The 26,114-nt window shown below is 45.3% G+C and overlaps 1 protein-coding gene across 1 annotated transcript; it reads right to left on the minus strand.

Moving 5' to 3' along the window:
• Positions 1 to 654: 654 nt before the first annotated feature.
• LOC112954950 (vacuolar protein 8-like) lies at positions 655 to 25,725 on the minus strand. Its single transcript, XM_026048227.1, has 14 exons — positions 25,509 to 25,725; positions 22,912 to 23,031; positions 21,643 to 21,762; positions 20,355 to 20,474; positions 15,592 to 15,714; positions 14,440 to 14,522; positions 12,384 to 12,509; positions 11,576 to 11,621; positions 10,479 to 10,612; positions 6,749 to 6,877; positions 4,400 to 4,514; positions 3,415 to 3,549; positions 2,212 to 2,337; positions 655 to 776 (listed from the first exon to the last, which is right to left on the minus strand). Exons 1-14 carry the CDS (start codon positions 25,723 to 25,725, stop codon positions 655 to 657), a joined length of 1,716 nt encoding a protein of 571 aa, XP_025904012.1.
• Positions 25,726 to 26,114: the final 389 nt, after the last annotated feature.

Consider the following 26,114-nt stretch of genomic DNA (forward strand, 5'->3'; position numbering starts at 1 on the left):
AAAATGAAGTATCAAAATATTTAAGGACAGTTCCTAAGTTAGTTGAACTCCACCCAAATTTATGGCCTCCTCCTGCCCAGCAATCCTTTTGGAAACAGCTTTCTTCCAAAGTAATGTCCCTGGGACACGCAGAGGAATGGGGGTGCTGTGGAATAAAGGGCATGGAAGGAAAGCAGGGGCAAGGAGGGGCAGAAGAGGAAGCAGAACGCCCTGCTTCCCAGGCGGGTGCTGCCCCCGTGGGCACAGGCGTTCACACAAACACCCGCTCGTGACTGCAGCGCTTCCCGGTTATCAAAAGGAAAGCGGGGAGAGGGGGAGAAGGAAGGGTATCCAGGCATGACAGGGTTTTTTTTTTATTATTATTTTCCCCTGGTTTTCCTCTCCCAAACAGTGGGGAGGAATGCAGCGTTGTCTCGAAGCACGAATAAGCATCTAGCTGGCATGTCCAAGTGGTGGTTTTGACCTGCTCTGACTGCAGTTGTCAGAACATCTCTATTTTCTGGAGTATGAGATGCCACATGCTCTTTATTTTTATGTGAAAAGGCAAGTAAGCAGGAAAACTTCTAACTAAGAAAGCCAATGAAAAGACTTGTCACCTCTGAAGACTGAGGATCTTGGACCTGCTTGGGTTTTGTTAGGCACTTGGCTTAAACATTAACTCTCTGTGTGACAAATAGCTGCCCTGAGGAGCTCTTGAGTTTCTTCTGTTTGTTGACGGACCTGTTCAAGGAGTTTGGTCATTTGGCTTTCTCTGAATGCCGAAGAAAATTCTGGATCTGARGAAAAAAAATCAAATGTGTTAGGTTTATGAACCTCTAGCAACTGTCCAAACCTTTTTCCTATATTTTCTGCAAACCCGTAGARTGCTTGTATATAAGGTGAGCTGGTGTGAAATATACACAATAAATAAAACAATATTTTTCTACTACTCAAAGGAGAGCAGGTGCTACATGTTATTCCCATTTTCATCCCTACATCCAGGGGTGTAAAGCTCAGTTGGCCATTTCAGTATTGTTCCTATGTAGCAGATGCAAAGGAAGGTGTAGCTCRGGCTCTTTGTATGTCAAGAGTATGTAGATACTCTTTTACTTTGTATGTAAAATAAATGTTACATGTACATTTTGTAGTACATATGTGGGTACTACACGCATAGTAGTGTGTCATCTGTACTCAATATGTACTCAAAACGGAACTAGTCAAAACTAGGAAATGTTAAGGAACAGAATTAAAAGTATGCCAAAGATGTAATATATTCTGGCTTTGTTTTGCCTTAACTGAAAGATTAAGGCAAAATCTATAAAATATGCATGATTAACTGCTTGCATAAAGAATACTGATGTTCTTGGAAATATATATKCTATAAAATATTAATTTCAATGTAAGATCSCCTAAATTTGGAGAAAATTACGTGTAAGAGGACATTACAGAACAAGGAGCATTGCTGATGACTTTTAGGCCTGCCAACCTTGAATAATAGTATTAATCAGCAAAATGGTGAAGAGGGCAAGCAGTTACTTATTCTCTCACATGGAATTTATTTTTAATGAGTGACAAACTAGGTTACTAATCTGTCATCTTTGTACGTTCTATGTTACTTCTAAGACCTGGCAGGGCCATGGAAACCCTGCTTGTCAGTAATGCCTGTTATCAGCACAACCTGCTCGTTTGCTTGCTGTACCAGAATAAGCTAAAATTTTAGATTTGAAAAGCTTTCTGGGTCTCTGGATCTGATTTCCCTCTGATCAGAAAGTCTTTCACAGAATCACAGAATGGTTGAGGTTGGAAGGGACCTCTAGGGATCACCTAGTCCAACCCTCTGCTCCAGCAGGGACACCCAGAGCACGGGGCACAGGGCGGCATCCAGGCAGGTTTGGAAGATCTCCAGAGGAGGAGACTCCACAGCCTCCCTGGGCAGCCTGTGCCAGGGCTCTGGCACCCTCACAGGAAGGAAGTTCCTCCTCATACAAAGAGGAAGATGAAACTTAAGGAGAAAATTTGATGTAAAGAATAATGGCTTGCCGTGATAATTAAAATGCTTTTTAGTTTCTTTAGAGCAGCTAAGACACGGGCTGCGCTCGAGTCGCTGCTGCTGTTGCTTGCGGGCCGAGCCGGTGCCCCGGGGGCAGCGGGATCCTGTTGGCCCCGGCGGGAGCCGCGGCCTGTGGCTGGGCCCGGAGGCCGCCCCGGCAGGGCCTGGGGCCCGGCACGCACCTCCTTGCAGTCTGCAGAGCGTGGAGATGCCCAGCTGCTGGAAGCGAACCTCGGCGTGCGCGAGGAAGTGCTTCAGGTAGGCCTGAGTCTCCTGGACGTGGCATCGCAACAAGTGCATCATCTTTGCTGCGTAAACAGGAGGACCGCTGGTGAGCACAGGAACCTGGCAAACCCTGCGGAGGCTGAGCTTTGTGCCGACCCCTGGGATCACCCACGGCTCGGCTCCCTGCCGCCACAGCCAGGCTCACTGCCAAGGGCACTGACGGACCAAGCCGAGCCCCAAGCTTCCGCCGCGCTGGGGGCCTGCAGTCAGGACCACGCGGAGCTGCCGCTGAGCAGGCTGCTGTGCCGGGAAGCTGATCCAGCCCTCCCTGCTCGGGACGGAGCAGCCCTCCCTGCTAACCCGGCTGTGCCGCTGCGGGACCCTCTTCTCCCGCTCCGAGTCCCTTCTGCAGCACGTGCTTGAGGGCAGGGTCCGACTGGTTTGTCTTCCCTATTGACACCCCTCGCTCCAGGCTTCCATTTCTCTCACTTTCAAGGATTAAAATGTAACTATTTGTTGCCTTGCACTTTTTTCATTGTCCCTCACCGAAAGCTTTCCCCTTGCTGGTCAGGGAGTGGAATGAATCTAAGATTTTGGGACACAAACATCCCTTTGTAATTGTCTTTAGGATGCTCAACTTGTGCTGCCATGTGTGGGGCACAATGCCATCCCTTTGTATTTCCAGGTAAATTTGGTGAGGGGGGTCAAGCAGACTGACATAACTGTGCCTCTTGTCTGAAACAGTCCCATCTTTTCCTTCATAACAAGAAAGATATGGAATATTTTGCATTATTCCACCCTTTTACTTAACCTGTTTTTAAGGACCTCAAATCTGCTACAGAATGGCACTGCAGAATGGATAGTGCTTGCATAGAGCAACAATTAAGGTCAACAACAAGGTCTGATCTGAATCAGACCTTCATATCACATGGTTTGTTCTTGTCTCTTGGCTTCTCACCCACTGAAATACTGCCTGCTTATGCATTGCAAAGGCAGTCATGAGGCTTTGTTATTAAATTRTTAGAAAGCACATGGGCCAGGTTTTAAAAATCTGAAATGTTCTTGGTGCCTGACAGTTAACTCCTTTGGAAGGAGGCTCACTCCAGTTCAGCCAGCCGCAGGTGTCTTTGGAAGCAAAGCTAATGCTGTGTGACAGTTACCGTGACCTGTCAGGTGCAGGATGATGGAGGCAGCTTGAAAGGATGGCTCCGTATGCTCCAGCTGGCCGGCCAGCCCCACCAAGCACTTCACCAAGGGCTCGTCCAGGCACGGCACCATGTGTCCCGCCGCTCCTTCTGCAAGATACAAGCACAGTACCTTAAACCAGCTCCAGAACCTGGGCTGCCTCGACAGGAAACSCTCTGCTCAGCTGGAGGTGCAAAACAGGTGCTGAACTTCTGCAGTGAGCATCTGGGGTTGTAAAAACRGGTCGTGTCTTGGGGCTTTGCTCTCAACAAGCAATGCTCTCAACAAGCATGGATTTGATGTACGGAAAGGTCGGTGGATTTTTATCCCCTGGGTTGTGTCTTCTGAGAATGTGAATCTCCTTATGCACAAGAGCTGCCCTGGCACAGGGGGCTCCACCTCTCCCAAAATTAAACGCAGTGTTACCAGTTGCAGTGGCAACTAGAGAGAGGAAGCATTTGGCAGACAACATCCAACTCCACGGGAACAGGGGAAAACTAACACTGAGGAGACCTGTGCCTTCCATGGCCGGTAATGTGGAGTCTCTTAGTCTCTTAAAAAAAAAAAAAAAGTAAAATGATAAATTTAAGGCGAAAAGGCCACACTGTATTTTAGCCTTTTCTTCTTCCTAAATTATTTCCTGTCACTGTGAAATGAATTCTGCAGTAGAAGCTGAGTGATGTTGCAAATAAAAGTAGACAGCCCATGCACAGCTGTAAGGAGCAGAACAAAGAATTTTGAGCAAAAAGCCTCAAGGAGTTTGGTGGGAAAAAATGAACCAGTGGAGCCTATATCTCTTGCCAGTGGGCTGGATCTTGCTGTCATTGAAGCTTATTGCAAAACTCCCAAGAGTTTAAAAGGAAAGACCTGGGATGTCCATCTCCACCCATGCCATCACGGTTAATAAAAGATGTGTGCACTTTGCAGATGAATCCATTTACAGCGAGGCTGCTTCCCTACCTTGCTTCGCCAGCTCAGCAAGGCAAGCCATCACATAGTGGAGAGAATCTTCTCCAATGTCCGTAGCAAGCATGGTCTGGAAGAGACCTTCAACACAGGGGCTCTCGACGATTCTCTGCAACAACAGACAGAGCTTCCCAGTGTTGGTGGCGTCCAAGGGCTTCGGCAATGCTGAGGACTAAGACATTCCTGAAGAAAATATCCCCTCCCAGGCCCTGTGCAGGCAGATGTCCAACACCTCRGATTATGAGGAGACTGCCTGCTGTCCGGCACTTCCCCGGGCTCGCCCAATCTGTAGGCTTTGCTCATGATCCCAGATCACTTTTAGAGCTCAAAGAATTTTCTAACTTACAACTTACAACAGCCACGTCAGGTTGCATGTTAGGATGGGGTTTGTTATGCTATTTGCTGACATGAATAACCTTTCAGGACAAAGGGTTAGGAAGTGTGGAAGTTCATTGGTTTGGGCATCTAATGTTTGCCTGTAGGGCTTTGAAAACTTTCTGACACTGAAATGCTGTGATCTGCAGGAATATGGGATGATCTTTCACTAGCAAAGGTGACTCCTGTCGCTGGAGACAATTGGTATAAATTAAACATTTCTGTGGGTCCCTCATACTTCAGTTTGAATGTGCTGCATCTAAGATGGTGTCGGACAGCATGTCTCTGCACAGGAGTGCACAGTTGGGCACTACATCGCAAGGAGACTTAGCCTGTGCTGTCCTGGATTAGGAGCACCTGAGATCCAGGAACAAATTCTGTTACAAAAGCAAGTGACAGTTCACAAGGGAAGCTGGATTTTSGGAGCTGTCAGCTCGCTAGGAGGTTACAGCTCCATAAGGGGGCCCAGGTTGCTATAATAAGAAAAAGGGATTTGTTTTGCATTTATTTCACGTTGCAGATTTTAACTTCCTGCTTAAAGGCTGAGCCCAGATTCAAGGCTCCTGCCTTTCAAGCTGCCACAGTCTGTCTGTGTCCTGCTGGCATGAAAACAAATAATGTTTTCTTCCTGTGACAAGGACTCCAACATGTTTTGGGGTCAGTTCCTGAAAATCTGGCACTGGATTTACTTGTGCAGTGAAAGCTAAATACATTATAAGGCAYATTATGAAGCTTCTATGAAGCAGAAGCAGCTCTCTGCTAATAACAGAAGAAAGGCATAAAATGTGAGTAATAAATATGTCAATCTTTTGAAAAGCCAAGAACATTTTTTGACTCTTCCTGCAGTSCTGGAGTTCAAGGGAATGCACTCCCTTGCAACAACTGATTTCACCACTACCAAGAACTCTCGCAATTCTTATCTTCATCAGTAAGAATGTAAAAACCTTACGATTTAAATTTCACATTTCTAATTCCAATTTGAGAGGTATCCTCCATTATTCATTATCACTGAGGTTCACAGACCCAGAGCAAAGGTTTTCTTTTGGATAGTTTAAATGTCTTTCATTTGCAGTGGGTGCTTTCTTACCCCCGGCAGAAAGGAAAGGGTAATACAAGCCTAGTCCTTGTCTGCCACAAAACACAACTTTATTTTGTCCTGCAGTTTATTGCTTAGCCTGGTCCAGATAAAACTAGAGGAGCTGCAGAAATGAGTATCAACAATGCAAAAATGGAAGGACAAATAGGTTTCCATATGTGAAATTGGGTAAGTCACTGAGGTTGAAAAGGTTGAAAAAGTTTCTGACATTTGACACTTCAGAAAAGTAGTCTCTGAGACTAGTAGAAATTTCTTCATGGACAGACATACAGAAGAAAAAAGAAGAAAAAGAGAAAGAAAGCRGGTCCCCCAAACTATATCCTAGAAGCAAATGTGAAGCAAAGGACAATGCAGAGATGAGGATTTTTTTCCCTCCAATATCAGGGACTTCACTCGTGGCACTATTTGATCAAGGTGAAAGAAATGTGTTCCCTCCTAAAAGCAGGAGGAAGACTAAGAGAAGTATCCTTAAAATACAAGGAGAAAGGAAATGCACCTGTAGGTTAGGAATTCATTGGAAGCAAAGTCAGCAATAGATATGTTTATCACATCTTGCCACAAGCAGTGTCTTGCCAAAGAGGCAAAATATGCACTAGTAATTGGGCATATATATRACAAATTGGGAATAAAATTAGATTAGYAAAATAATTCTTCTTTTCATTTTCATAATGTATTTWAAAAAAAAAGAAAAAAGTCTATGACACATCAGGTCATACAGTTTTCTGCAGAATATTAGTACTTAGCATATTGTTCAAAACAAACAAACAAAATACCCCATGCAAACAGTTCTTTCTGTGGTTAATGCTGCTTTGACACAAATGTAAGAGCAACCTTCCAGGATATAGTCCAGTGAAAAAAAAATGGCTACTTACCTGTCTGTTTTTGGAGACACTCAGGTTTTGGATGATACAAGCAGCATGGCCAGCGATGACAGGGTCCATTCTGTGCTCTGAGAGCAGCATCCCCAGGCTCTGCAGCAKCTCTGCACTTGTCAGAGCATCCTGAGAAAAGCCACCAGCTTCTTAATTCACCTCCATGATAGAAAACATTAACGCAGGGCAATACAACTTTGCACCAAACTGTAGAGCTCAAAGAGGACCAAAACTTGGCTTATTTAAATGAACAGTAAAGCAGCTGGGCCCAGGCCTTGCCTCCCAGAACATGACCTACTGACGGCACTATGGAAAGCAGGAGCCTTAAGCTGCAATAGCTCATTCACTTGATGGGAAGGAGGCAGGGTCAGGATAGGGGTGGAAGGGAAAAGCAGCACATCATGAAGGCACCTCGTACAGGTACAAGGTACCTGAGGTACCTCGGACGTTTGCCTGGCCTAGAGCAACACACTGTGGGTTTGGATCAGTTTGTGCCTGGGCGACTTCATAGCCATGTGTCCTGAGCCCATCTTCTGAGGTTATGCTTACGTTTCTCTGCTTTCTGATGGGTATTTGACAGGGGCATTAGTGAACACCTTTCCTCCTGAATGTCATCTGCTCTAACTCCCATTAGCATCAAGTGGATCAGATCTTACCAAGATCTTATCAAGCTGGGATTATGAGCCAGGTAGTTTCCTCAGTAACAGTATAGATTCAGAGGGGACATGAGAAACCTGATCTCAGCAGGCTTGGGAATAAGTCTGTAGTTAGGAGCAACAAAAGATTGCCTCTCACATCGGGAGAATTTCTTCTTTTCATCCATTTTCCCTAGGAATTTGACAATTCTTTTTGCAATTCCTTCTTTTTTTCAGTTCTCAGAACTATTTTATTGGTCTCACTAGAAACTAAGGAACATTTACAAAAGTGTTCAGCACAAAATAAGTCACCAGTTCTATATGGGGGTTGAGAAAATGGCATATCTCTGAAGTGTGGGGAATGTCAGGAACACTGGTGTGGCACCCAAGGCAAAAGTCTTTAAGAATTAGTCTAACTTGGGTCTTGTGCTGGAGTTAAATTGCTAAAGAGTATTTTGCTTTCCTGGAATTCCAGCTGCCATCTTCAGTTATGTTCACTTGAAGCACTGTCACAACCAGCAATGCCAAAGGAAAACACAAAAACAACAGGCACAGAGCACAGGACTAGAGCTCAAGTCAGGGCATTTCAGGAATCCCGTAATATATTTGCAGATTTTCGCTAGCTTTATTTCTGGCTCTATGAATTCAGATGATGCAATCMTAATTACCAGCAATGAGTGCTCTGCATGCTTTCAGACCGAGGGTCCTCTTTTCCGTGCAACCCCATCGACCGCGCTGTTCTTACTTGATTTGCTCCAGCCTGAGAGAAGGGAATTGTCTACAGACTACAAATGAACTTTCCAATASAAAATGACTTTCCTGACAAGCTCTTCAATTTATATAGGACCAACGTTAGCAAGTGACAGCGCTCTAAATTCTTCAGAGCCTCTTTTTGTGGCTGGCATGTGGCCGGGCCCCAGATTTTGTTTCGGTCCCGTTTGTGCGGGGCTCTGTCCCGCGCAGTGAGGGAGAGCCAGGAGAGAGCTCTCCAAGTGAGACCGTTTGCCTGGTTAAAGGAGGATCGATTCGGCTTCTCCCAGGGCTGGGAAAGGCTGCGAGGGGAGGCATTCCAACAGCAATCCTGCTCCAAACAGCACTACTGAGCTTTCAAACCCCTGGCTAAGTGGTGCTTGCCAAAATAAATACCATCCACTGTCTCCCAGGTAGCAGGATGCAAAGTCAAAGCTATTTTGTACCTGGAGTGGGAAGTCAGTGGAGTTGTTTGGAGGAGACCTTTGCTGCTCCAGTTCCCAGCACTTTGCTCAAATGGCTGATGTGAAATGCCCTTTTGCACAAAGCCTGTCTCTCTCCCTGGCACTGGGGCGTTGGAGACTGTCCTTGGGAGAACTGAATAGAATTCCCCTGGCAAGAGGGCAGCGGTCCAGCTCTTGCTGGGAACTGCTGGCCGGGGCCGGGGCAGRGGATGGCAGGCAGGCACTTGGGCAGGGAGCAGGAGTCCCGCTTCCCGCTGCCGAAAGGGCAGATGGAGTCTGGGGGCATTTGCAGCCCTCGGAGCATCGCTTGACGTGGCTGCAAAGGCCGCTGTGTCGGGAGGTTTGTTTCGCTCCGGCTGTTCCCTTGGCGAGGCGCCGCTCCGCCTCGCTCGGCATTCAGCCTGGGCTGGAGAGGGCCCCTGGAACCATGTGAGAGGCTCGAGGGGGCTCGGGGGGCAGTGGGGGACCGGCCTCTCCCCGGGGCTCCCAGGGCACGTCTGGCCCTGCAGCAACCTGGGCTGGCCAGGGACGGCCGCCCCTGCTCGCCTGAGAAACCCTGMGACGCAGGGTTTGTAGGGGCAAATAACCCCCTGGGGCAAATAAACCCCGGGGAGTGCTCTGCTTTCCACCCGCCTCCTGCTGACCCTTTCCCTCCGTGAAGGCCGTCTCGCTGCTGGAATAACCACCCGAGCTGCAGGCCGGGCTGGGGCTGAGCTCTGCTCTGTGCTTTGTGCACGGCCAGGGCTCTGCAGCTCCGGCAAAGCCGCGTTCCAGCTCAGGGAGCTGCGGGTTGCTCTTCGGTGGGAGCACAAAAAGCATCAGTGGTGTTTTGGGGCAGGAAAGCAAAACATCAGTGAGGACAACCGTGCGGCCTGTGCCTCATACTGAGCACTGTGTTACTGTGCAAATAGCCCCAGTGAACTCAGCGTGTTTCAGCTGCGGTCTCGCTGGGGCTGAGCTGGGTGCTTGCAGGCCACCAGGCAGTTTGACCAGGGCTGGGGACACGTGGTGCTAATGCAGCACAAGCCCACAGGCCACGGGGCTGTTGGAAAGCCTCTGCTGGCTGCTGGGCACGCAAGGAGCTTTCCCTTTTTCCTTCCCATCCTGGAGTAACAGGGGGCACAATCCACCTCRTGAGGCATGAGGCAGCGGGCCTTCAATTCCTGGAGGAAATTTCCAAACAGCCCAGTGTATTTTAAGTATGAAAAGCACCTAAACCAGCTGTGGTCACTCTGACTCTCTGCTACTTAAGGGAACATGGCAGGAGAGAGTCTCACTTAATTTTTTTTTTTTTTTAAGAAACAACTGATTTTTCACTCACCACTTACTGGTTTTGTTCTTCATGTGAAGGATGAGAGTACAGCAGGGAGGCCTGCCTTGTTTATTTGCTGTTGCTTATTTTGGGTAAGACTTCTTCATGTATTTGCATAGAGTTGCACTGCTAATGGGGGTGGTTACCCTGAACCCCAATGGACAGAAGGACCGTCCTGTAACTCGGGACTTGCATCAGGACACGCAGGAGTGCTCAAGTGCAGTAAGTAAAAGAGAGACATAAATTATATTCACCCTCCTTGCTGTCTTAATCACAGTTCAAACGAGGTTAAATTTATGCAAATGTCCTTGCAAATAACTGTCCACAATGGAGAATAATGTCTTTTGCATTTGAKTTTGCAGTGACGTATTTTACCTGCCCACTGCAGACCAGTTTCTCTCTGCTTTTCAGCAGGAAGGGCCCATAGCAGGGGACAGCCTCCTCCGCGCTCCCTGTGATTCCGTTCCCTCACGATGCTGCTCTTTGCAGTTTTGCCATAACGAAACGGGAACGCAGGCAGTGGCCAACCCCCCCCATTGCCTCCGTTCCCAGGAAGCCCCCAGGCCTACCTGGTTGGGCGGGTGCCGGGACAGGATCCAGAGCAGCGCGACGGCGGCGTGCCGGACGTCCCGCGCGCCCGACGCCAGCAGGGAGAGCAGCTTGGGCAGCACGGGGTGAGCCACGAGCTCCGCCTGCGTGTCCGCTGCTTGGCAAAAGCAACCGAGTTAGATGGCGTCATTGGGAGAGACCTGTGAGCTCTGAGGAATGGGGCAGATGAAGCCTCATTTGTTCTGTCTCCTGCCAAAGGATTAGCRTGGTCTGGAGAGCAGAACGCGCTCTGGGGACCCTCCAAGCCTGCACCTTGTTGGGAAGAAACTTGCTGGGTGCTTCCTTGGCCTGAAGCCTGGTGGGAAGGCRGTGGTTTCTCCTGCATGCATGGAAAGGCATCCTCAAACACCAGGTATCGCACAGAGGGTTGGGATTAGCTAAGGAAAGACCAGTTTGTCCTGTTCTTATATTCCTGGCCCAAGGGACCGTGCCAGAGCAGCCAGCAGATGGAGCAGCAGTCCTAAAAGACCTRGGATTTTTCAACCTCTGCGAAGAGCAGCCCAGCAGTTCCTCAAGCCCTGGCTCCACTGTAACTGTGATGAAGCCTACATTTTCTAGATGGACGAGTCTTTTCTGGGCCCTAGGGCTGTGGCGTGGAGTGTGACACTCCCTCTGCTGACATCTCCAGAGTACCTTGTAGAAACTTAATTGGGCATRTAATAGGATAGGATTTTTTTATAATAGCATGACAGATGCCTCTGAAAATGACAGACAGGTTCATGCCTTGCAAGGAGGCAAGTTCCCACATKAACAGCAATTTTGGGAGATATTCTGTCCTAATCAGGTTTAATGGAAGGGAATAAGACTTAGTACAGCTGCAAGGGCTGAGTGCATAAGACCTACCCTGTCTCAGTCACTTTGTTCAGGTACTTCCTCTCATTACCTGGGAGCTCTGCACTAAACCTTCCTCTTCTGTTGACATCTCATTAAAATGTAGAAAAGAGGATATATCTTTATTCTTAATGTCAAAGGTTCCCAACCCACGTGCTCGCTGTGAGTGGCAGAGAGAGAAAGCTCCAGAGCGGTGTAGTTTGTTTATCTCCAAGACACAACTTACCACTGGTGGCTAAATTTCTTAAGCACACACATGCCTGGCTCGAAACCTGTTTGGGCCAAAGAGAAAAAAAAGAGAGAGAAAAGGTGGATTCAGCAATGTGTGTCCTTGGCTACTGTACTTAAAATCACTGTACTTAACAACAGCAGCAAGCTATCACCGTATCTTCAGAGCAAGAATTTGGGGACCTTTTTCTTTTTTTTTGTCAAGTGAATCTCTTTTTTAGATCCATTAATGATACCCTGCTTTGGTATCAATCATCCCCCTCAGTGAGTTTCCTCAATGCATGGATTCCCCTCAAAACACATATTTTCTAGAGGTTATTCTTGGAAGCCATGGTTGTGCTTTGCGCACCAAAAGAAACGAACAAACAAAAAACAGTAGCATAAAAGGTGCTCCAAACCCTTGCAGGAATCAATGATTGCAGGAGCCTGGGCAGAGCCAAACAGAACTGTGGTTTGGGGGCACATCAGCACTCACAACAAAAGAAACATCAGGAGAGTGATGAGAATTGGCTATGCCTATGCTAGACAGCAGTGCAGCACAATGGGATCAGATGTGCAGAAGGGAAGAGGTGCTGGAAGTGAGGAGCTGAAGCCCACACCAGCGGGGGTTTTGTGGCCATCTACTCCAGACCAGCTGGGCTGGATGCCTCAGGGCTGCCTTAGGATGTGGTGCAAAGCCCAGCAAGTGGCACTGATGGGAAGGGCTGCYCCACAAGCGCCCTCCTGATCCGAACGGAAAGGCCGGAGCGGGTACGTGTGTGCRGGTACCAGCAAACTGGCTCCATCCCCTCCCCTCTCTGCTTTACCTTGTCCACAGAGGAAGACAGGAGGGAGACGAGCGCCCGCAGCAGGAACCCGTCTCCCGTCCTCAGCAGTGCCGCGTGGTGCTCTGCGTTGGCGGCCACGTTGCTCAGGGCAGTGCAGCTGTAATACTGGGGCACACCAGCAAAAAAGTGGGGGGAGAGAGAGAGAGAGAGAGAGAGAGATGCAGTGGTGACACGCTGAAGAGAATCAAAAACAAACCAGAGAAATGCTTAGGTTCAGACCTGCTGAAAACCAAGTGCTTTGCCAGCCTCGGGGCGGGTTTGTTAGCTAGGTGTGATAACAGCCAGAGCGGCTTCACAGAATTATCACAGGATGGTTGAGGTTGGAAGGGACCTCTAGAGATCATCGAGTCTAACCCCCTGCTCCAGCAGGGACACCCAGAGCACGGGGCACAGGGCGGAATCCAGGCGGGTTTGGAGACCTCCAGAGAAGAAGACTCCACAACCTTCCTGGGCAGCCTGTGCCAGGGCTCTGGCACCCTCACAGTGAAGAAGTTCCTCCTCACGTGGAGATGGAACTGCCTGTGTTGCAGCTTGCACCCATTRCCCCTTGTCCTGTCACTGGCCCCCAATGACAAGAGCTTGGCCCCTTCCTCTCTACATTCCCCCTTCATGAACTTATACGTGTTAATCGTATCCCCTCTCAACCTTCTCTTCTCCAGGCTAAACAGGCCCAGCTCACTCAGTCTCTCTTCATATGAGAGATGTTCCAGTCCATTAATCATCTTAGTTGCTCTCTGCTGGACCCTCTCTAGAAGCTCCACATCCCTCTTATACTGGGGAGCCCAAAACTGCTCCCGATACTCCAGGTGCGGCCTCACCAGAGCTGAGCAGAGGGGCAGGATCCCCTCCCTTGACCTGCTGGCAACACTCCTGCTCCACTACTAGTACTTCTTCCTGCAGGAGAAGCGACCTGCCCCGGCTGTGCGGCGGCGGCGCGGCCGGCGCAGGCCCACAGGGCCGCAGCATGTGGGGCCGCTCTGGCTGCTCCCCTCGCAGCCCCGGCACCCGCAGGAGCCTCTGCGCACGGGCTGGCCCCTCTGCTCTGCTGAAAGTAACTCGGGTGTCCTCACTCTCCCGGCACRCCGGCCAGCATCTTCAAAGGACTTAAACATCAACGCCAGCGAGGTCTGTGTATACRTATATGTATGTATATGACAGTATGTGTTATTGGAGAGGTTATAATTAGAAGAAACAGGTTGAACCGCCAAGAAGAACATTTTAGGAGGAGTATCAAGGAAAGCTGATGATGCTGAAAGTTKGCAGAAAGCCGTTCAAGAGGCTCCATCACTTCAAGACACTTGAAGTAGAACTCATAAATATAGATAAAACAAAAGATAAATAGAACAATAGAGGAAATGATCCTGTGCTACCCAGAAGAGTGATTCAATGAGCAAGCAGATTTTAAGGTTTACATCTGTGATTCATAGGTTTTTTTTCCATCAATTTTTCACATTTAAACTAAGAACAAGTTGTCTGTTACGTGTGCTGAAACACAAAGAGTTCTATATACTGACTGTGGCAGATATGAAATAGGGAGATTTCCTAGACATTTCCAATAAGCAAAAAGAATCTTTGCAAACTGCACCTTCAAAAAGCACTTCAGAGGGGAAGGTGAAATTCAGGCTGCAAAAGTACAGAGGAACAGGCTTATCTGCAACTGGCCTGAGGATCTGAAGGATATAAAAAGGCAACTGCATAACCACTGTGTGCATGTGCACAAGCACAAGCATGTGCTGGCAGATACACTTTTCTACTACAAGCTTTATCCATGGAGCTAAAGGAACTGAGATTCTGACTGAGCAGAGCTTCACCGAGACATTGTCACACACTGGCTTCCCCTAGCAAAAAAAAAAAAAAAAAAAAAGAAAGAAAGGAAAAAAAAAGACAAGAAAAAGAAAAGTTCTTTAATTCCCTCCCTGCTTCTCCTCGGAAACCTTTCCTCCTCCCTCCCCTTTCCTTTCTAAATTCCGTGGTTTGTGCTCTTGCCACAGTCACATCGCTGTTACTTAGGAAAACTGACCTGGTTGAACCATACCTGCACTTCTGAGTCAGGAGACTCCAGCAGCAACGTGAGGATTGGGAGGGCTCCTTCCTTGCATAGGACCCGCTGGATCTTCTCTGCCATTTGAAAGAAAGCTCTGTKAGCGAGTCCTGCCTCTTCCCTTCCTCTCATCTGAAGGAACCACTCAAAAATACACCACAGCCATTAGGGTTCATCCARATATATTCCCGTAAGTGTGACTACAGAGTGTATAATCTAGAGTCTCTGCAAACGGCTCGTATGCAGTCATTTTAGCAGAATGACTGGCAAGATGTCTGATTAGTCCTTGCCACTTTCCTGCTAAAGATTGTTCAGAGAATCTAAATTGCTGGAGAAGCTGAAAAACTTCACTTATGACATTCACAATGGTCTCTGTGTAAATATATACTTTTTTATATATATATATATATAAAAATTTGGACAATGGCAGAAGTGCAATAAATCAAAGTACCTGCCATCCCTGCCATCCATTCTCCTTTGCATTTAGAGATAATAGACATCACAGACTAGAGATAATAGACTCACAGCTATATCATCTAGATTGGTGGGATAACAGTATCATCTAGATGGGTGGGATTTGATGTTGGCCTGTTTCAGAGGCAAGGTGTGGAAATACTATTGCAGAGGACCAAATATTGCTCTTGCTGAAGCTGATAACAAAAATTCCAGGAGTCTTTTATGGAAACAACATCAGACACATAGTAATTACTGTCATTGGCATCTTGCAACATCCAGTTATAGATACAAGACAAACATTCAAAGAGTTGAATGTTGTTAGATAAATTTTGAGGTTGCTTCAAAGTACCTCCAGATGTGCTGCTAGCTTTTTATACCAAGTTATTTTCTAACATTTTTTTTCTTTCTCTTTGACTGATTACTTAATTGCTTGCACATAAGCTCCATGAGGTTGAAAATCAAGCCTTTCTATCTTGGGAAAGGGATAAAATGGGCCTGTGYTAGCTATAGAGAAGCAAACTAAAACCATCAGCCCATGGGATCATCATAAATGCCATATGCAAAAGAAAGCACTTACTGCTCAGATATGCCTTTAGTCTTGCCTCAGTGTTTTCAAAGTATTTATTTTTCTCTCTATCTGCAAGATTTTTTCTTTCAGCAATTTCAGATGAGCCGTTAATCAGAAAGTACCTGATTGTGTGAGGTTGAGAATGGCACCAACTGCGTTTTGTTGGACTCTGGGGTCGTAGGAATTGGCAAGAGCCAGCAGGGGTGTAACTCCCTGAGCGGCACCGATAGCCTCCCGGTTGGACTCTGGGGAAAATATAAGGGTAAAAAAGAAATGAGACATTGCCATGCTGTATCCACTTCGCGTAAAACAGGAGCAGTTCATAGAAAACTGGATTTCCTTGGAGTTTACTTTTCTGTTTTTTTTTTTTTTTTTTTTTTTTTTTTTTTTTACAGATCAAAATTTCCCTTTGAGCTCTAAGGAAAATCATAAAAAAATTAAAATTAAGATGGTATACAAGCAGAATTAAAAAAAAAAAGAAAGCCCTCAGAATCCTTTGAGACATTAGGGTGAAAACCTCAAAAAGAATCTTAACTATACTGCTTAAATATTCCTATAGAACTCTATATATTATAAAATAGTATATAATATACTTATATGTTGTGTATATAGTATATATACTGGATACAGTAATATTACACTATGCCATAAAATACCGAAAACTTTAACAAGTATAATTTAGAAAAGAAAGGACTTAGCCAAGGCAGCTTCAAGTCACCCTTGTATAAAAGAAAATCCCTCCTTCTCTGATCTTTCCCACTCCCTTAACTTGAGGCCAATAAAGCTTTTGCAAAACATAAGCAGAAAAAAACCACAAAGCTGCCATGATGCTGAGCTAGCCTCCCTTCTACGTGTGACTGTGGTCCTCCCACATATATTGTATCTCTTATCTCTTTGTTAATTTATAAGCTGATTTGGGTCAGGACTATCTTTTTGTTCAATCTTTATACAGCACTTAGCGAGGTCGGTTCCAGGTTCGTGGCTTGGACTCCAGCCATTACCTTAATCTAGAAGCCTAAGCCATAGAATGGTGAACTTAGAAATGCTGGCTGCAGGTAGATAAAGCAAACCAAATTAAGTTGAAAAGGGGAAAAAAAAAAGGAGGAAAATCAGAAGAGAAACTGCCTTTTGGCTTGCTTAGTCATTGGCCAGCAAGAGAATAGTCTYTGTCTTGGAGAGAGTTTGCAGTTCTGCGTAACCAAATATTTTGCATATTCAAAAGCTCCAGGAACCATCAGCTCCATAAAGGCTTTTAAAAGAGAAAAGTATGTTTTACTTACAGGATGCCCCTAGGGCAATAATAACCACATTGTAAGCAAGAGAAAGTTTTTTTAAATGAATAAGGTGTTGACAATGTTCTACTTTTATGACTTCTTCTGAAAGTTCTTTAGAAAAAACACTTTCTCTACACTTTTTCACTAATGTGAAAAATCACATTCTGCTGAGTATTCATAAAATAAATAAATAAATATAAAACAAAAGCCCTATTTATTCTACATCTGTCATTATTAATTTAAGCAAAACAGACATTGAGGTCCACTGGAATTTTCAGTATTGTTTCATTTACGTAGATGGTTTAAACAGCATCCAGACTCCCAAAGCTTGCTGAGAGCAAGAAATTGGGGGTCTATCTAGATTGTGAAAGTGACTGGCGTAGGCAAGCCAGGATAGCTATTTGGGTACCATTCAGCCAGGATGCATCTAGTATTCCAGAAAAAAAAGCCCTTTCTGTGAACATCCCCTTCATGGGAATATTTTATACTCAAGGAAATACTCTTTATTTTGGAAAAAAAAAATAGTCTCATTTTGTGAGCAAAATAATTGTTCTGGGCAAAGTCGTGTATTTAAAAATAGCTTTTCCATGGGAGAAACTATACTCTGGTGACATTTTCTAATCCATTTTGTAGAYAAGCCTTTTTCCAATACAGTCTGCCTGTACATTGTTCTTATGTTTCCCTCAGCAGCAGAAACACTTTGGTGCAGTTCCATCTGATGGAAACCAGTCTAGTCTGATGTGAACTCTAATTAGTTGAGCAAGGGAGAAAGGAAAAAGATTAGGAATTCAGATATTACTGCTTCCTTCATTCTTTCACACAATAGTTTCCATCACTATTTTGAATGTGGAAGGGAAGCTCATGCTTGAACAATGTGATAAAATGTGGGTACTTTTTCTATTCCATCTTTCCTTCTAGGGCAGGGGAAGAGGATCCTGTATCCTTTTGTGAGAGGGGTTCCCAGGGACATATTTCTGATCTGATGCTGTTCCTGAGGAAGCATTGCTAGTGACAGAGTCTGGAGGTGTTGGGCTCCATGAAGGCTTGTCCGTCACTGAAAAACATAGCTGAACTTGATTTGAAACGACTGCCACAAGAGCTGGAACRAGTTTTTGTGCCCGAGGGCTCAGTGCTGCTGCTCAGCATTGGGAGCCTGCAGCAATCGGGATGGGCTCAGGCACCCGGACACCCCTRGTCCTGTGGGACTGACCCGAGTGCCGACTCTCGTGGTGGGAGGGTGGAGGGACCAGGACAGATAGATAYCCACATGATGAAAACCTTTGTCAACAGAAAAACCCAACTTTTCTTCTTGTCCTTTGGGTCGCTCCCTAGCTAACTGCTTCAGCTCTCTGTCTTCAACAGAGCCCATCTCCAAGGGCTTGACAAATTTTATATATATATATATATATATCTATTTGTACCTATATAAAATATTTTCCCTCATCCTTCTCTCCACTTACATTCTACTTCCAGTCAGATACTAGGACTCAAAACTTGTATCTTTTTCATAAACTTATAGCAGCAGAATGTATAGAGGTATCTATCTCACTAAGATGTGTTAATTGTATTACAGTCTCTATAAGGGATATGGCAGCTGAGAACATGTTTTTATTTCTGTTTTGAACCTCTTTTTTATCTAATACAATCTCTGCACAGATGCCATGCCAACCTCTGATCTGATATCCCTCAAAGTGCTTTTAGAAGGGGGCACATATTGAGATGCCCCTCTAAAGTGGAAAAATAAATAGCATCTACTCAAGCTGGGTCTACATAAGTCATCTTGAAACCTGCATTTATAAATTCTCTCTTGTCRCTCTCTGCCATTTGTGTTCTTGAACAAATAACTGGCACAATTCTGAATGTGCAATAGCAGCTGCCTGCATACACACCAAAACCAAATCCAGCTTCAGTTGTGTGCTATCATTTTTATCTCTGGCTCTGAACTCAGCCCAGTGGGTGCACTTTATTTAGCTTGATGTAGAAGTTTAGCTTTCCCTAAAGTCCTGCTGTGAACGTTTAGTTCACCTTTTGTCTGCTTTGAAGGGAGTTCTTATTTCAAGACTGATTATTTTCACTCACAGGCTGAAAGCGTACAAATAACTCCAAACGTGCAGGTGTTCCCTAGTTCTGTGGGCAAATGCTGGTCTTAAAACAAACTGACCTTCAAATCCCTTCTTCTGAATGAGCTTGTCTGCTGGCTTTGTGCTTGGGTGCCTATTACAGCYGACAACCAGACATCCCAGTTTGCAGGTAACTTGCAGGTACCCTGCTAAACAGCTTCAGGCTGCCTGCAGACAGTCTCGGACACTTCCTGCAGCAGAGCTGAGCTACCTGACCATGCCTGGATTTAGAATTTCAGTCACATTATGGCCACATAAAGAATTATCCTAATTAGTCTGTGTTTTCATATTTATCACTTTTAAATCACTGTAGGACATAAATGACTTACCTAAAGGACATGACTAAACATGATTTTTATCTCAAATAGACACTTTAAGACATCAGAGTGTGCAAGCTAGAATTTAATCAACTTCTAGACATTTGCTACTTGCTTTATTCTCCACTGCTGCAGAAACTAAATGCAGTCTGAAAGAAAGGAAAAAGAAAACATGGATCCAGTCCATCTAAATCCCAGGTAAATTGGGGCAAAGGTTCTCAGAACTCGCCTAGTTCCAGTCATCACTCTAGCCTACCCCCTAGCCAGACCYCCTTGCTTACATCCCTACCTAGCTTGAAAGCTTGACTTTATCCAAGTTTAGAATTGCATCAGCACCCGAGGCCCTATGCAAGAGCATTAGGTCACTGCCCTTAGGAGAGAATGAAGGTGAGTTGGATCTGGAGYGGCTTCCCTACGCCCAGACTAAAGACACAGACATCGAAATCAGCTGTATGACATGGGCACCATGATGCAATCACAAAAACAAACAAACAAGCAAGGCATATGTTATCATATGATGTGTCATACAACGTATTTCCCTGGAATGTGAAAGTAAAAGATCTAGGTGAGGCTCCAGGTGGAATACTGATGAGAGATGCACATTTTTGGGCATCTCTCTTTCAGAAGAAATGAATTGGAAATGGAACTCTTGCATCATTTACATGCATCTCTGTTCTGTAACAATGTTTGAGGCCTGTGGTATCACAAAGCAGCAGATGAAATTGCCATCTTCCATTTCTGTAGCATGTAATTTAAACCCAGAAGGCCCATGAAGTTGAATAGGGAACCCGCCTTACAAGAGGAAGCTAAAAGAAYTTGGCTTTCTCAGTATAGTAAAATGAAGCAGCCTCATCACTGCAGACAGAGAGGAAGAACTATTGAAGCAAAAGCCAATATAGACACTAATTATGATAAGCCAGTCATGAATATATTTAGATTAGAAATTAGAAAAGGGGTTGTAATCATTAGAGAATGAATGCCAGAAGCAGTGAAAAATGATCTTAACTGGAATCTCAAGAAGCTGAATTTATGATGGAGGAATATTGAAATTTGCTGTTGAATCTTTTGACTCCTCTAAATCCACTATCTATAGACTGCTCACCTTGAAATATGAGATAGGAGTTGTAATGAATTAATTCATTCAAAGGAAAAAGGGAAAGAACAACCCACTCACCTGAGACGGCCAAAGTCATGGTGCAGGCGCAGGAATTACACTGGACAGTGGGATCCCCTGACTCAAGCAGCTCCAGAATTGGCTCAAGCAAACCCATTTGGACAACAAGTTCTTTGTCAACTATCCATAATTTCAAGGGCAAAAAAAAAAAAAGGATAAACAAAAAGTAAATTGTTAATGCCTTTGTGCAAAGAATATACTGTCCTCTTTAGCTGCTGGACATCTATATTATCATTATGCAAAAATGGACCTACCATGGAAATAGCCTGGAATCACCCATGTATCYCTAGTTTGTTTTTTTCTGATTCACTTTCAGATTCATGAAAGGATGTAAGAGATGTTCAGAGTCTCTAGTTCAGGAGCTCCCAGATATTTCTGCCAGCAATTCTATTTTCAGATATAAGATGCAATTTGGAAACTGCATTTCTGAGAGGTCTGCAGTTTACTCAGACTCCTCTTCTCTTCTGCAGGTAGACTTCTAAAACTTATTTTTGACTTTTTTTAAGGAGTGGAATGATACTATTTGCAGCAGGATCCTTTAGAAAAGGAGGAAAGAAAAAAGCTAACTTCACTGAAGACTGATTCTRTCTTCTGCTGGTATGGGACAGTGTGATGGAATACTGTCTGTGGCCTAGGTGCCAGGAAGTGCAGCAGAAGATGCCCCAGATACACCACTGAATATGTGCAGTTCCTTTAGGCCTTGTCTGTCAACTTAAACTTCATGGTGATGTTTGTCATCTGCAGCAACCTAGACCTATCACAAAGAAAAGAGCCATAATGGCCAACAGAAGTGAGTGAAATCTACTAAATACTTTGTTTTATTTTGTTGTTGTTGTTTTTTTTTTTTTTCAATCTGCAAACAATTTAAGTTACTTGTTTAAACTGGTTAAGGATGTTAAACTTCAGTTAATAAATAACAGAAAAACGAGCACTCAGAGGCAGAGTCTGTTTCTGAGAGCTGTATCTGTTATTGACAGGGTAAGTGGTGGGGTTTTTATCCAAGGAGGAGAACAGCACGGTCATTCCCCCAACAGCCCGGGAATAACTGACCAGCCTTTGCAGACGGAGCTGAGTTCTCGTGCCACATGACATAATAAATCTTGTGATGATATAATAATATATCCTCCTGAATCTATGTTGTTTGCAGACAGAAACAGGTTCATACCAGTCCAACCTATATAGTATCAGCAAAGAAATTTTGATCTGTGTAGACTCGGGCATGTGGATGTGCCCTCCCTGTACACTGGGTCTGGTTGAGCAGAGCAGAGTGGGGTCATTCATAACTCACTGTTTCCTTCCAGCAAGAAGTTGACCAGGGACAGGGAGGACATCTGTTGCACCTCCAGGTCCGTGGACCGCAGCAGGGCATAGAAGGGCTCCAGGTGCTCCACAGGCAGGGGCACGTTCACTGCAGCAGAGAGAGGAGACATTCAGGCGCCCGTCGTTCCTTGCAGTCTCTGGCATTTTTGTCTCAGAGTTGCTAGGCCTCAGGTGCTCCCAAAACACAGGCTGAGTGCTATTCCCCTTCGTTTAAATGCCAGTGCTACTAGCAGGGCAAGTTCCCAGCAAATGTTTGGAATAATCAAACACTTTAAAGACATTAAGGTAAGGGAAGCAATATGCCTAGCTACCAAACAAGTCATTCTAGCCCATAGCAGGTCCTTATACTGTGGCTGTTCAGTTTTTAGCTGGAAAAGATATACGGGATAAAGTTATCAAGACAAACGCCCGAACATTCTCTTTAAATTGCATTTTAAAAGAACAAATAAATAAACCATACCCTGATTTTTTCCTGATAATTCTATCATTTTTAGGACTCAGACCCCCACTGAAATCTTATTATTTGACATATCTAGACTGACTTCCTCTATCTGCTTAGAAATTACCTCAGGAGCCAAGTGCTCTCATGGAACAGTTGGCACACAGAGGAAGGCTTCCTTCACGAGTCCCTACCACCTCCCTTCATGAGTTCCCACTACCATTTATAAGGCTTTATCATCTTCTCAATCCTATATAAGATAAAACATTTGAAAAGCACCTTGTCCATTCCCTTGAACCATACCCTTTACTGTGTTGCTTTCAGGAGATTCAATATATACAGACTCTCAAAGGGGTAATGGTAATTTTTCCAGAAGTATTACAAGTACATAAATGACATATATATGTATTTTTATAATTACGAGAGCTCTGCAGCTCCCTGTACCTATTACAAAGAAAAGAGCCATACAGAAGTAAGTGAAATCTACTAAACATCTTCTTTCATTTGCTTGTTGTTTTTTTTTTTATTTTTAAATCTGCAAACAACTTAAATCCTTATATAATTTTATAGTCAAGAGAGATTATAATCTTTTATAATTATGAGAGATTATCTCCTCACAGCAAAACCCAGAAGGATTCTGCCCACATCACRCTGAGACCATTTCCACTTTCCTTGGCAGAATATGTAACATGGGGAAAAAAAAAACAACACTTGGATATTTTAGGGAGTTTCACAGTTGGAAAAAAAACTTCTAATTTTAGTTATATGAAAATTTCCTAATGCACTGAGATAACTTACTGTGCTGACTCATATGCAAATAGTAGAGAGCTGCAGACTGTTGTAGCCCTGGGTTTTCTGAAAAGGCCAAGGTCCTTAAGGCTTCCAGGGGGTCCTTTCCGAGTGGTGACATTTCAAAACCTGAAGATGTGCAATGACAATAGAGATGCAATTATACCAAAAAAAAAAAAAAAAAAGAAAGGAAAAAGTTTACTAAAAGAAACAAAAAATGTAGGCATCTACATAGGCAGCCAAACAACAACCACAACAGCTTCATTGAACCCATCCATCCCTATTCATGTTTTCAGGAGCAGTAGTAATAAATCAGCCTGGAATAACCTGTCCTTGGCAATGCTTCTTAGGAAATTCATGCAGCTAGTGATTGGAAGTAAGATAAATTATAACCCTTAGACACTTTAATGCTATCCAGTATAAATGTAGGTCTTCTTTTACTCCATAAAACTTTTGAATCACAAAAGTTTTTTATTAAAATATATCTTGTGAAAAAGGCTTTCTAAGCTACGAACCATAGGCAAAGCTTATGTTTTTAATTTGTAACATTTTATTTTTGCTATGTTTTCCACCCTTAGCACTGAAGTGAAGTATTTCAGGGAATAGCAAAAGCGACTGCAAACGGACTTGCCTCAGGCTCAAATTCCCAATGTGATTCTGCCTGTTCTTGAGTGTGATTCGTCCCCTATACATAAAACAGATGTTCTGCAGTAGCCGTCACGAATACAGCAGTAGCAGTCACATATGGCTTCTATACACCATGGTAGTATGCATTGCTAATGCACGGAGCAGAGCAGCAGAAATGGAAAAAAAGGGACATCAAACTAATGTTCCAGTATTTAAAGAGTAGAAACTGCTGGAAAGGTAATGTAGTGCTGGTGGAGCACACAGGTATGAGACTTTGGAGACAAGAGATTAAAGCAGAGCATTAGAGATCCAATCATTTCTATGAACAAGAACTTGTTGCTTTACTCGTGGGAAAAAGGACATGTGAGGGATGCAAACTTTGCTGCTGTGGTAYGAAACTCTGCTTAGGCCATTGGAGGCTGCTGACATGTCAAGAATAACTAACTCCGACCTTCAGGATGAGGTAAGCGAGTTTCACAGGACTGATTCATATGAAGATCAATTTTGGTTAATAATTAGCAATAAGCACAAAAGGACAGCCCAGCCAGCGTGTAAGCTTTTAGAGCAAAAATAACCATCCCTTCATGTGGTTTAGTTCCATTTAATTCCATTGCTTACACATCAGCCCATTGAATCTCTCATATCTCTCTGCATTTTCAGATGATGAAACTGTGAAGAAGAAGCCACTCACCTTCATCTATTTATAACACCAAACAGATGCAGTCATAGCTGACGACTGAGTTAAATGATCAACTAAGAATTCTCTCTTTGCATCCAAACTCTGTCCACATGTTAACTTCCTGATTAATACAAAGATGCGATTTGCYTAGACGGGAGGACTGGCTTGTCCCACTTTGGAATAAAATACACAGAAGAGGGCTAAAGGAAGAGGGAAGCTGCATGGTTCCCATTGGTTCTTCTTCCTGGGCTCCATGTATCTGCCATCATGGATGTCAGGACCTTCCTGAGAGCACATCCTGACATTCGTGTGCTATTCCCTGCAGACTCCCTGCTCGTGTGCCCCGGATCCTTTGGAGCAGCCATCAGGTGGACCAGCTCAGAAACCCATCTCAGAGGGGAAGGAATTTCTGCAGAAAACATGCACTTACACTTTATGAAAGCATCAGTGGGTGCTGCAAAAGACCACACTGGCCTTCACCATTTCCTCTAGACCATCCATTCCTTGCATCTACTCTGTCAACTGAGCTGGGATACTGCTGAGCTCTTACCCAGTCAGAAGTACAGCAGCTTTGGAATAAAATAGCCAGCCTTGGAACATCTTCCCTCTGCACAAGGATGAAAGATGTGGTTCTATTCTGGATATGGACTTCAGCATTCAGTGCTTAACAGTTTGTGACCACCTAGACAGCACGGGACAGCTCATTCATAGAAAAATGGCAATATTGGGTCTGAAAAGGTCCTGAGAGACCAGTGGGATCTCCAGGGACTTCAAGTTGCCCCATGTAGCACAGGGAGCCCCTTAGCACAACCCGAGCAAGGCGGCTGTGCAGCAGCCACCCAGCAGCACAGGGTGATGTGGCTGCTTGCAGATGAGGGCACCCACCACAGGCCCAGCCTGTTTCCAGCTGTGTCACTTCAGTGACTGGCTCTGGGAGAAAAAGAAAAGATCTGATCCTTCCTCTCCCCAAATTAACTTCATTACTAAAGGAACTTGCTTTTAGGACACATATTTACACGGGTTATATTTTAGCAACGGTTGCACAGCAGAAGGGGACTGACCGTTGGTACCAAGATCCAACCATTACACCACTTGAACACAGTGGTGTACTTGAACACAGTGGTGTACGGTGGTTCTGTGTCCCGCACACAGGAGAAAACACTTCCTAGCTCCCTCTTTGCCTACATCCCCACGTTCCCCCGTGCCGTATCAGAGGGGTCCCACCAGCAATCTGCTCTCAACACGCTCGAAGACCCTCCTTAGGCTCCGCCAAGGCCTTGAGGAAACGCGGCGCCCTTACCTGTTTCGATGAGCCGCAGGAACTCCTGCGCGGTCACCCTCTCGTGCGGCTGCAGGACGGGCTTGTAGAGCTGCCTGCGCCTGGGCTGCAGGCAGCAGCAGCCGCGGACGAGCGCCAGGGCCTCCTTGAGGCCGCGCAGCAGCCCCGCGGCCGCCCTCCGCAYGGCGGCCGCCGCCTCGCGCAGCACCTGCAGGCATCGCCCGCACAGCTGGCCCATCCCTGCTCCCGCAGCGGCCCGAACACAGGGAAAAGGGGAGAGGCAGAAGCAAAACGCTCTTCCCAACGTGGCCGCGTTTTGCTTGTCTGCTGCCTCGGTGTCTGTCCTGTGTGGAAGGACAGGACACCCTACGTACACGCGGTGCAGCTGCTGGAAAACAGTCTTCTTTCCGCGCACAGAAGCTACATTGCACAACAGGACCAGGTTCTGCAAAGCTTCTGTGGGGAGCCCACGGAATAGTATTCAGAAGGCTGGATAACAGCCATGCTCAAACGCCCTCCCTTTGCTCACAGAAAAATAAACYGATGATCTAAACTCCTTCTGTGCAGCACAAATTTTAGCTCCTGGAGCATCCACCAGAGCTGTCAGGAGGCTACAAAAGCTCTGGG

Source organism: Nothoprocta perdicaria, unplaced genomic scaffold (assembly GCF_003342845.1).
Source record: "Nothoprocta perdicaria isolate Ctin4 unplaced genomic scaffold, notPer1 scaffold_52, whole genome shotgun sequence".
Lineage (NCBI taxonomy): Eukaryota > Metazoa > Chordata > Aves > Tinamiformes > Tinamidae > Nothoprocta > Nothoprocta perdicaria.